Source organism: Phasianus colchicus, chromosome 40 (assembly GCF_987193195.1).
Source record: "Phasianus colchicus chromosome 40, bPhaCol1.hap1.1, whole genome shotgun sequence".
In the NCBI taxonomy this organism is placed as follows: Eukaryota; Metazoa; Chordata; class Aves; order Galliformes; family Phasianidae; genus Phasianus; species Phasianus colchicus.
In genome coordinates this window covers 449,645-462,669 of record NC_143475.1, presented here as the reverse complement: position 1 = coordinate 462,669, position 13,025 = coordinate 449,645, and the positions used below count along the sequence as shown (strand labels likewise).

General features: G+C 60.7%; 1 protein-coding gene across 1 annotated transcript in view; it reads left to right on the top strand.

Moving 5' to 3' along the window:
- The window catches only part of TLCD3B (TLC domain containing 3B), a 29,149-nt gene extending 17,378 nt beyond the window's left edge, over positions 1–11,771 (top strand). The window contains exons 4-5 of the mRNA XM_090130472.1: positions 4,720–4,815; positions 10,352–11,771. Coding sequence (XP_089986598.1) covers positions 4,720–4,815; positions 10,352–10,618 — 363 coding nt within the window. The 3' untranslated portion in view covers positions 10,619–11,771. The remainder of the gene's footprint in view (positions 1–4,719; positions 4,816–10,351) is intronic.
- The last annotated feature ends 1,254 nt before the right edge of the window (positions 11,772–13,025 follow it).

Here is a 13,025-nt window from a genome sequence, read left to right as displayed (position 1 = left end):
GGGATTCTATGGGGTCGTTGTGGGGTCGTCATGGGGTTGGGGACACAATGGAGTCACGATGGGGACACAATGGGGGGCTGTATGGGGTTGGGGTTCCTATGGGGTCACCAGGGGGCTGTATGGGGTTGGGGTTCCTATGGGGACTTTATGGGGTCATTATGGGGTTCCTATGGGGTTGTGGACAATGTAGGGACTCTATGGGGTCACTATGGGGGCTCTATGGGGTTGGGGACCCTATGGGGACACTATAGGGACGCTGTGGGGTTGGGGACACCATGGGGACTCTATGGGGTCGCTATGGGGTCGTTATGGGGTTGGGGACATTATGGGGTCGCTATGGGGACACTGTGGGGTTGGGGTTCCATGGGGACTCCATGGGGTCGCTGTGGGGGCTCTATGGGGTTGGGGACATTATGGGGTCGCTATGGGGACACTGTGGGGTTGGGGACCCTGTGGGGATTCTATGGGGTCGTTATGGGGTCGTTATGGGGTTGGGGACACAATGGGGTCACGATGGGGACACAATGGGGGGCTGTATGGGGTTGGGGTTCCTATGGGGACTCTATGGGGTCACTGGGGTCACTATGGGGTCACTATGGGGTCACTGGGGTCACTATGGGGTTGGGGTCAATGTAGGGACTCTATGGGGTCACTATGGGGATTCTATGGGGTTGGGGACCCTATGGGGACACTATAGGGACGCTGTGGGGTTGGGGACGCCATGGGGTCTCCATGGGGTCGCTATGGGGTCGTTATGGGGTTGGGGACATTATGGGGTCGCTATGGGGACACTGTGGGGTCGGGGGACGCTGTGGGGATTCTATGGGGTCATTATGGGGTTGGGGACACCATGGGGTCACTATGGGGCCACAATGGGGGGCTGTATGGGGTTGGGGTTCCTATGGGGACTCTATGGGGACTTTATGGGGTCACTATGGGGTCCCTATGGGGTTGTGGACAATGTAGGGACTCTATGAGGTCGCTGTGGGGGCTCTATGGGGTTGGGGACATTATGGGGTCGCTATGGGGACACTGTGGGGTCGGGGGACGCTGTGGGGATTCTATGGGGTCGCTATGGGGTCGCTATGGGGTTGTTATGGGGTTGGGGACACGATGGGGTCACTATGGGGCCACAATGGGGGGCTGTATGGGGTTGGGGTTCCTATGGGGTCACCAGGGGGCTCTATGGGGTTGGGGTTCCTATGGGGACTCTATGGGGTCACTATGGGGTCACTATGGTGTCACTATGGGGTTGGGGTCAATGTAGGGACTCTATGGGGTCACTATGGGGATTCTATGGGGTATGGGGACACTATAGGGACGCTGTGGGGTTGGGGACTCCATGGGGTTGCTATGGGGTCGTTATGGGGTTGGGGACATTATGGGGTCGCTATGGGGACACTGTGGGGTTGGGGACACTGAGGGGATTCTATGGGGTCGCTATGGGGTCGTTATGGGGTTGGGGACACGATGGGGTCACTATGGGGCCACAATGGGGGGCTCTATGGGGTTGGGGTTCCTATGGGGACTCTATGGGGTCACTGTGGGGTCATTATGGGGTCCCTATGGGGTTGGAGCCAATGTAGGGACTCTATGGGGTCGCTATGGGGATTCTACGGGGTTGGGGACCCTATGGGGACACTATAGGGACACTGTGGGGTTGGGGACGCCATGGGGTCTCCATGGGGTCGCTGTGGGGGCTCTATGGGGTTGGGGACATTATGGGGTCGCTATGGGGACACTGTGGGGTTGGGGACACTGAGGGGATTCTATGGGGTCGTTGTGGGGTCGTCATGGGGTTGGGGACACAATGGGGTCACGATGGGGACACAATGGGGGGCTGTATGGGGTTGGGGTTCCTATGGGGTCACCAGGGGGCTGTATGGGGTTGGGGTTCCTATGGGGACTTTATGGGGTCACTATGGGGTCCCTATGGGGTTGTGGACAATGTAGGGACTCTATGGGGTCACTATGGGGGCTCTATGGGGTTGGGGACATTATGGGGTCGCTATGGGGACATTGTGGGGTCGGGGGACGCTGTGGGGATTCTATGGGGTCGCTATGGGGTCGCTATGGGGTTGGGGACACCATGGGGGCTCTGTGGGGTCGCTGTGGGGTCGCTGTAGGGACTGCATGGGGGCTCTGTGGGGTTGGGGGCACAACGACCCCATTTCTCCCCAAATGTCCCCATAATGAGTCCCGCTGTCCCCAAATTGTCCCCAATTGTCCCCAAATTGTCCCCATGTTGCCGAAGGTCCCCGTTTTCCCCGATTTGTCCCCAAACGTCCCCAAATTGTCCCCAGTTGCCCCCCAAATGTCCCCACTTGTCCCCAAATGGCCCCAATGTCCCCAAATGGCCCCAAATTGTCCCCAGATGTCCCCAGTAACCCCAAATGTTCCCCAATGTCCCCAATGGCCCCGCTGTCCCCAAATGTCCCCAGTGTCCCCAAAGTCCCCAAATGTCCCCAATGTCTCCACTGTCCCCAAAGTCCCAAATGTCCCCAAAGCCCCCAGTGTCCCCAAATGTCCCCAAAGTCCCCGAGTGTCCCCAATGTCCCCAAATGTCCCTGAATGTTCCCAAAGTTCCCCCGTGTCCCCAAATGTCCCCAAAGTCCCCAAATGTCCCCAATGTCCCCAGTGTCCCCAAAGATCCCCCGCTGTCCCCCAATGTCCCCAAAGTCCCCAAATGTCCCCAAAGTCCCCAATGTCCCCCAATGTCCCCACTGTCCCCAAAGTCCCCAGGGACCCCAAATGTCCCCAATGTCCTCAATGCCCCCAGTGTCCCCAAATGTCCCCGCTGTCCCCAAATGTCCCCATTGCACTCAGCGTCCCCAAATGTCCCCAAAGTCCCCAGTGTCCCCAAATGTCCCCCAATGCCCCCAGTATCCCCAAATGCCCCCAAATGTCCCCAAAATCCCAAATGTCCCCAAAGCCCCCAGTGTCCCCAAATGTCCCCAAATGCCCCCAGTGTCCCCAGTGTCCCCAAATGTCCCCAATGCCCGCAGTGACCCCAAATGCCCCCAGTGTCCCCAAATGTCCCCGCTGTCCCCAAATGTCCCCAAAGTCCCTACTGTCCCCAAATGTCCCCAATGTCCCCCATGCCCTCAGTGTCCCCAAATGTCCCCAAAGTCCCCAGTGACCCCAAAGTCCCCAATGTCCCGAATGTCCCCAAATGTCCCCAGTGACCCCAAATGTCCCCAAATGTCCCCATTGCCCTCAGTGTCCCCAAATGTCCCGAATGCCCCCAGTGTCCCCAATGCCCCCGCTGTCCCCAAATGTCCCCAAAGTCCCCAAATGTCCCCAACGTCTCCACTGTCCCCAAATGTCCCCAAATGTCACCAAATGTCCCCAGTGTCCCCAAATATCCCCAAAGTCCCCGCTGTCCCCAAAGTCCCCAAATGTCCCCAATGTCTCCACTGTCCCCAAATGTCCCCAAAGTCCCTGCTGTCCCCAAATGTCCCGAATGCCCCCAATGTCCCCCAATGTCCCCAAAGTCCCCAGTGTCCCCAACGTCCCCAGTGTCCCCAAATGTCCCCAGAGTCCCCAAAGTTCCCCAGTGTCCCCAAATGTCCCCAAACGTCCCCAGTGTCCCCAAAGTCCCCAAATGTCCCCATTGCCCTCAGTGTCCCCAAATGTCCCCGAATGCCCCCAGTGTCCCCGAATGCCCCCAAATGTCCCCAAAGTCCCCAGTGACACCAAGGTCCCCAAATGTCCCCAAAGTCCCCGAATGTCCCCAAGTGTCCCCAATGTCCCCCAATGTCTCCACTGTCCCCAATGCCACCGCTGTCCCCAAAGTCCCCAAATGTCCCCAAATGCCCCCAGTGTCCCCAAATGTCCCGAAAGTCCCCAAATGCCCCCGAATGTCCCCAAAGGTCCCCGTTGTCCCCAAATGCCCCCAGTGACCCCGAATGTCCCCAAAGTCCCCGAATGCCCCCAGTGTCCCCAATGCCCCCAGTGTCCCCAAATGTCCCCAAATGCCCCCAGTGTCCCCAAAGTCCCCAAACGTCCCGAAAGTCCCCAGTGTCCCCAAAGCCCCCAGTGTCCCCAAAGTCCCCAGTGTCCCCAAAGTCCCCGAATGTCCCCAAGTGTCCCCAAGTGTCCCCAAGTGTCCCCAATGTCTCCACTGTCCCCAATGCCCCCGCTGTCCCCAAATGTCCCCGAATGTCCCCAAAGTCCCCAAATGTCCCCAAATGTCCCCAAATGCTCCCAAATGTCCCCAGTGTCCCCAAAGTCCCCAGTGTCCCCAATGCCCCCAGTGTCCCCAATGCCCCCAGTGTCCCCGCTGTCCCCAAAGTCCCCAATGTCCCAAATGTCCCCAAATGTCCCCAGTGACCCCAAATGTCCCCAAATGTCCCCAAATGTCCCCCATGCCCCAGTGTCCCCGAATGTCCCTGCTGTCCCCAAATGTCCCCAAATGTCCCCAGTGTCCCCAAATGTCCCCAAAGTCCCCAGTGACACCAAGGTCCCCAATGTCCCTGAATGTCCCCAAGTGTCCCCAAGTGTCCCCAATGTCCCCCAATGTCCCCAAATGCCCCCAAATGCCCCCAGTGTCCCCAAATGTCCCCAAATGCCTCCAGTGTCCCCAAAGTCCCCAAATGTCCCCAAAGTCCCCAGTGTCCCCAAATGCCCCCAGTGTCCCCAAAGTCCCCAAATGTCCCCGAATGCCCCCGGTGTCCCCTCTGTCCCCGCTGTCCCCAACGTCCCCTTCGTGCCCCACAGGTGTGGCGGGGCGGGAAGGGCGACTTCTTCCTGGGCTGCCTGCTGATGGCGGAGCTCAGCACGCCGTTCGTCTGCCTGGGGAAGGCCCTCATCCTGGTGCGTCCGCCCCACACCGCTGCCCCACACCGCTGCCCCACATCTCTGCCCCACATCTCTGCCCCACACCACTGCCCCACACCGCTGCCCCACACCGCTGCCCCACACCGCTGCCCCACATCTCTGCCCCACACCACTGCCCCACACCGCTGCCCCACACCGCTGCCCCACAGCTCTGCCCCACATCGCTGCCCCACATCGCTGCCCCACACCTCTGCCCCACACCGCTGCCCCATAGATCCCAGCTGCCCCACACCTCTGCCCCACACCGCTGCCCCACACCGCTGCCCCACACCGCTGCCCCACACCGCTGCCCCACAGCTCTGCCCCACAGCTCTGCCCCATAGATCCCAGCTGCCCCACACCTCTGCCCCACACCTCTGCCCCACACCGCTGCCCCACACCACTGCCCCACACCACTGCCCCACACCGCTGCCCCACACCGCTGCCCCACAGCTCTGCCCCACATCGCTGCCCCACATCGCTGCCCCACACCTCTGCCCCACACCTCTGCCCCATAGATCCCAGCTGCCCCACACCTCTGCCCCACACCGCTGCCCCACACCGCTGCCCCACAGCTCTGCCCCACAGCACTGCCCCACATCGCTGCCCCACAGCTCTGCCCCACAGCTCTGCCCCATAGATCCCAGCTGCCCCACACCTCTGCCCCACACCTCTGCCCCACACCGCTGCCCCACACCGCTGCCCCATAGATCCCAGCTGCCCCACACCTCTGCCCCACACCTCTGCCCCACACCTCTGCCCCACATCGCTGCCCCACACCGCTGCCCCACACCGCTGCCCCACACCTCTGCCCCACACCTCTGCCCCACATCGCTGCCCCACAGCTCTGCCCCACACCTCTGCCCCATAGATCCCAGCTGCCCCACACCTCTGCCCCACATCGCTGCCCCACACCGCTGCCCCACACCGCTGCCCCACACCGCTGCCCCACATCGCTGCCCCACAGCTCTGCCCCACAGCTCTGCCCCATAGATCCCAGCTGCCCCACACCTCTGCCCCACACCGCTGCCCCATAGATCCCAGCTGCCCCACACCTCTGCCCCACACCTCTGCCCCACACCGCTGCCCCACACCGCTGCCCCACACCGCTGCCCCACACCGCTGCCCCATAGATCCCAGCTGCCCCACACCTCTGCCCCACACCTCTGCCCCACACCGCTGCCCCACACCGCTGCCCCACACCTCTGCCCCACATCGCTGCCCCACACCGCTGCCCCACAGCTCTGCCCCACAGCTCTGCCCCACACCTCTGCCCCACATCGCTGCCCCACAGCTCTGCCCCACACCTCTGCCCCATAGATCCCAGCTGCCCCACACCTCTGCCCCACATCGCTGCCCCACACCGCTGCCCCACACCGCTGCCCCACATCGCTGCCCCACAGCTCTGCCCCACAGCTCTGCCCCATAGATCCCAGCTGCCCCACACCTCTGCCCCACACCGCTGCCCCATAGATCCCAGCTGCCCCACACCTCTGCCCCACACCTCTGCCCCACACCGCTGCCCCACACCGCTGCCCCACACCGCTGCCCCACACCGCTGCCCCATAGATCCCAGCTGCCCCACACCTCTGCCCCACACCTCTGCCCCACACCGCTGCCCCACACCTCTGCCCCACACCTCTGCCCCACATCGCTGCCCCACACCGCTGCCCCACACCGCTGCCCCACAGCTCTGCCCCATAGATCCCAGCTGCCCCATAGATCCCAGACACCCCACACATCTGCCTCACACATCTCTGCCCCACACCGCTGCCCCACACCGCTGCCCCACACTGCTGCCTCACACGGCTGCCCCACATGTCCACCCCACATGTCCACCCCACACCTCTGCCCCACACCTCTGCCCCACACCGCTGCCCCACATGTCTCTGCTCCACACGTCTCTGCCCCACACATCCCAGCTGCTCCATAGATTCCAGCCGCCCCACACGTCTGCCCCACACGTCCCTGCCCCACACGTCCCTGCCCCACACATCTTCTCTGCCCCGTAGATCCCAGCTGCCCCATATGTGACCCTGACCCCATATGTGACCCCTCCACCCCATGGATCCCCCAAACCTCCCATATCCGAGCCCCCCACCCCATATCTGACCCCCCACCCCATATCCAACCCCCCAAACCCCCATATGTGACCCCCACCCCATATCCCACCCCCCGCCCAATATCCAAGCCCCCAAAGCCCCATATCTGACCCCCATCCCATATCTGACCCGCACCCCATATCCGACCACCCAAAGCCCCATATCTGACCCCACACCCCATATCCGACCCCCCAAACCCCCATATGTGACCCTCCCACCCCATATCTGACGCCCTGCCCCCCTGTGACCCTGACCCCATATCCAACCCCCCACCCCATATCCGACCCCCCATCCCATATCTGATTCCCCACCGCATATCTGAACCCCCCACCCCATAGACCCCTAAATCCCCCATATCCGACCCTGCAAACCCCCATCTGTGACCCTGACCCCATAACTGACCCCCACCCCATCTGTGACCCCCACCCCATATCTGACCCCATAGCCGAGCCCCACCCCATATCCGACCCCCACCCCATATCTGACCTCCACCCCATATGCAACCCCCACCCCATATCTGACCCTATATCTGACCCCCACCCCATAAATCCCCCAAACCCCCCTTATCTGACCCCCCCACCCCATATCTGAGCCCCCGCCCCACACGTGACCCCTGACCACGTGCCCCACACCCCATATCCGACCCCTGACCACGTGACCCTGATCCCATACCTGACCCCTGACCACGTGACCCCCACTCCATATCTGACCCCATATCTGACCCCCACCCCATAGAGCCCCCAAAGCCCCATATCTGACCTCCACCCCACACGTGACCCCTGACCATGTGACCCCTGACCACGTGACCCCCACCCCACATGTAACCCGACCACGTGACCCCTGACCATGTGACCCCCACCCCATATCTGACCCCTAACCACGTGCCCCCCACCCCACACGTGACCCCTGACCACGTGACCCCCGACCACGTGACCCCCACCCCATATCTGACTCCATATCCGACCCCCACCCCATACCTGACCCCTGACCACGTGACCCCACCCCACACGTGACCCCTGACCATGTGATCCCTGACCACGTGAGCCCCCAACCCCATATCTGACCCCTGACCACGTGACCCCCACCCACACGTGACCCCTGACCACGTGACCTCTGACCATGTGCCCCCCACTCCACACGTAACCCGACCACGTGACCCCTGACCATGTGACCCCCACCCCATATCTGACCCCTAACCACGTGCCCCCCACCCCACACGTGACCCCTGACCACGTGACCCCTGACCACGTGACCCCCACCCCATATCTGACCCCATATCCAACCCCCACCCCATACCTGACCCCTGACCATGTGACCTCTGACCACGTGACCCCCAACCCCATATCTGACCCCTGACCTCGTGCCCCCCACCCCACACGTGACCCCTGACCACGTGACCCCTGACCACGTGACCCCCACCCCATAGAGCCCCCAAAGCCCCATATCTGACCTCCACCCCATACCTGACCCCTGACCACGTGACCCCCACCCCACACGTGACCCCTGACCATGTGACCCCTGACCACATGACCCCCACCTCATACCCGACCCCTGGCCACGTGCCCCCCACTCCACGCGTGACCCCTGACCACATGACGGCTGACCACGTGACCCCCCGCTGCAGCTGGGCCGGCAGCACACGGCGCTGCACAAGCTGAACGGCGCGGCCACGCTGCTGACCCCATAGCCGACCCCATAGCCAACCCCTATCCTATATCTGACCCCATAGCCGACCCCCACCCCATAGCCGACCCCCAAACCCCCATATCTGACCCCCACCCCATAGCCGACCCCCATCCCATAGCCAACCCCCAAACCCCCATATCTGACCCCATATGTGCCCCCCACCCCACACATGACCCCTGACCACGTGACCCCCACCCCATATCCAACCCCCCACCCCATAGAGCCCCCAAACCCCCATATCTGACCCCCACCCCATATCCAACCCCCAAACCCCCATAGCCGACCCCCACCCCATATCTGACCCCCGCTCCATATGTGCCCCCCACCCCATAGAGCCCCCAAACCCCCATATGTGACCCTGACCCCATCTGTGATCCCCACCCCATATCTGACCCCCACCCATCTGTGCCCCTAACCCTATATCTGACCCCCGCCCCATATCTGACCCCATATCCGACCCCCACCCCATACCTGACCCCTGACCACGTGACCCCCACCCCATAGAGCCCCCAAAGCCCCATATCTGACCTCCACCCCACACGTGACCCCTGACCACGTGACCCCCAACCCCATATCTGACCCCTGACCTCGTGCCCCCCACCCCACATGTGACCCCCACCCACACGTGACCCCTGACCATGTGACCCCTGACCATGTGACCCCCACCCCACACGTGACCCCTGACCACGTGACCCCTGACCACGTGCCCCCCACTCCACACGTAACCCGACCACGTGACCCCTGACCATGTGACCCCCACCCCATATCTGACCCCTGACCACGTGCCCCCACCCACACGTGACCCCTGACCATGTGACCCCTGACCACGTGACCCCCACCCCATATCTGACCCCTGACCACGTGCCCCCCACCCCACACGTGACCCCCACCCACACGTGACCCCTGACCATGTGACCCCTGACCATGTGACCCCCACCCCATATCTGACCCCATACCTGACCCCTGACCACGTGCCCCCCACCCCACACGTGACCCCTGACCATGTGACCTCTGACCACGTGCCCCCCACCCCACATGTAACCCGACCACGTGACCCCTGACCACGTGACCCCCACCCCATAGAGCCCCCAAAAGCCCCATATCTGACCTCCACTCCATACCTGACCCCTGACCACGTGACCCCTGACCACGTGACCCCCACCCCATATCTGACCCCATATCCAACCCCCACCCCATACCTGACCCCTGACCACGTGCCCCCACCCCACACGTGACCCCTGACCACGTGACCTCTGACCACGTGCCCCCCCACACGTAACCCGACCACGTGACCCCTGACCACGTGACCCCCACCCCACACGTGACCCCTGACCACGTGACGGCTGACCACGTGACCCCCCGCTGCAGCTGGGCCGGCAGCACACGGCGCTGCACAAGCTGAACGGCGCGGCCACGCTGCTGACCCCATAGCTGACCCCATATCTGACCCCCACCCCATAGCCGACCCCCAAACCCCCATATCTGACCCCCACCCCATATGTGCCCCCCACCCCATAGAGCCCCCAAACCCCCATATGTGACCCTGACCCTATCTGTGACCCCCACCCCATATCTGACCCCATATGTGCCCCCCACCCCACACATGACCCCCACCCACACGTGACCCCTGACCACGTGACCCCCACCCCGTATCTGACCCCATACCTGACCCCTGACCACGTGCCCCCCACCCCACACGTGACGGCTGAGCACGTGACGTCTGACCACGTGACCCCCCTTTGCAGCTGGGCCGGCAGCACACGGCGCTGCACAAGCTGAACGGCGCGGCCACGCTGCTGACGTTCCTGGGCTGCCGGGTGCTGCTGTTCCCCTACCTGTACTGGGCCTACGGCCGCCACGTGGGGGCGCCGCTGCTGCGGGTGCCGGCGCTGCTGCCGCCGTCCTACAACGCGGCGGCGCTGGCGCTGCTCGCCCCGCAGCTCTACTGGTTCGCGCTGCTCTGCCGCGGCGCCTGGCGCCTCTTCGGAGCGCGCGCCGCGCGGCCGCCCTGAGCGCGGGGGCGGCGGGGGGGGGGGTATTATGGGATGGATTGGTGGGTTATTATGGGATGGGTTGATGGGTTATTATGGGATGGATTGGTGGGTTATTATGGGATGGATTGGTGGGTTATTATGGGGTGGGTTGATGGGGTGGTTATGGGATTGATGGGGTTATTATGGGATGGATTGATGGGTTATTATGGGATGGGTTGATGGGGTGTCAATATGGGGTTATTATGGGATGGGTTGATGGGTTATTATGGGATGGGTTGATGGGGTGTCAATATGGGGTTATTATGGGATGGGTTGATGGGTTATTATGGGATGGGTTGATGGGGTGTCGTTATGGGGTTATTATGGGATGGATTGATGGGGTGGTTATGGGATGGTTATGGGGTTATTATGGGATGGATTGATGGGGTGTCGTTATGGGGTGGTTATGGGGTTATTATGGGATGGGATTATGGGGTGTCATTATGGGATGTATTGATTGGGGTGGGGTTATGGGGTGGTTATGGGGTGTGATTATAGGGTAATTATGGGATGGATTGATTGGGGTGTGATTATGGGGTGTGATTATTGGGGTGGGGTTATGGGGTGTCATTATGGGGTGTCATTATGGGATGTATTTATGGGATGGGTTGATTGGGGTGCAGCTATGGGGTGTAATTATGGGGTGTAATTATTGGGGTGCGGTTATGGGATGTAATTATGGGATGGGTTGATTGGGGTGCAGCTATGGGGTCTATTCATGGGATGGATTTATGGGATGGATTTATTTGGGGGTATTTATGGGGTGGATTTATGGGATGTATTGATTGGGGTGCAGCTCTAGGATGTATTTATTGGGGTGTAATTATGGGATGTATTGATTGGGGTGCAGCTATGGGGTGGTTATGGGGTGGGTTTGTGGGCTGTATTTATTGGGCTGTATTTATTGGGCTGTATTTATGGGGTGTATTTATGGGGTGTATTTATGGGATGTATTTATGGGATGTATTTATTGGGGTGTATTTATGCAATGTATTTATTAGGGATGTATTTATTAGGGTGTATTTATTGGGATGTATTTATTAGGGATGTATTTATGGGATGTATTTATGGGATGTATTTATTAGGGATGTATTTATGGGATGTATTTATGCAATGTATTTATTAGGGTGTATTTATGGGATGTATTTATTAGGGTGTATTTATTGTGATGTATTTATTGGGGTCCTGGGGGGGTTGGGGGGCAGAATGAGGGGCTCTACAGGGGTTCTGGGGTCTCTATGGGGTCCCTATGGGGTCATGGGGTCCCTATGGGGTCCCTATGGGGGTTTAGGGTCTCTGTGGGGTCTCTATGGGGTCCCAGTGTCTCTATGGGGTCCCTATGGGGATTTTGGTGTCCCTATAGGGTCCCTATGGGGCTTTAGGGTCCCTATGGGGTCATGGGGTCTCTTTGGGGTCCCTATGGGGCTTTGGGGTCCCTATGGGGTTCCCTATGGGGTTCCCTATGGGGTTCCCTATGGGGTCTCTATGGGGTCTCTATAGGGTCTCTATGGGGTCTCTATGGAGACTTTGGGGTCCCTATGGGGGTTTAGGGTCCCTATGGGGTCCCTATGGGGATTTAGGGTCTCTGTGGGGTCTCTATGGGGTCCCTATGGGGGTCCTGGGGTCTCAAAGGAGCCTCTATGGGGGTCCTGGGGGGCTATGGGGCAGACTGATGACTCTATAGGGTCCCTGTGGGGTCCCTATGGGGTCTTTATTGGGTCTCTGTGGGTCCTGGTGTCTCAATGGGGTCCCTATGGGTTCTTGGTATCTCTTTGGTGGCCCTATGGGGATTTTGGGGTCTCTATGGGGTCTCTGTGGGGTCATGGGTTCTCTATGGGGCCCTATGGGGTCTCTATGGATCCCTATGGGGCGCTATGGGGTCTCTATGGGGTCTCTCTGGGTCCCTATGGGGAACTGTAGGGCCTCTGTGAGTCTCTATGGGTCCCTATGGGGCACATTGGGTCCCGGTGTGTCTCTATGGGGCACAGAAGGGTCTCTATGGGGTTTCTATGGGTCCCTATGGTTTCTATGGGTCCCTTTGGGGTCTCTATGGAGTCCCTATGCATCTCTATGGGTCCCTATGAGTCTCTATGGGTCCCTATTTGTCTCTGTGGGGCTCTATGGGGCTCTATGTGTCCCTATGGGGTCTCTGTGGGTCTCTATAGGGTACTAAGGGTCTCTGTGGGTCCCTATGGGTCTCTATGGGGTTTCTGTGGGTCTCTATGGGTCCTTATGGGTCTCTATGGGTCCCTGTGGGGTCCCTATGGATCTTTGTGGGTTTCTATGGGGCGCTATGGGTCTCTGTGGGGTCTCTATGGGTCTCTATGGGTCCGTATGGGGTCTCTATGGGGTTCCTATGGGTCTGTATGGGTCCCTATGTGTTCCT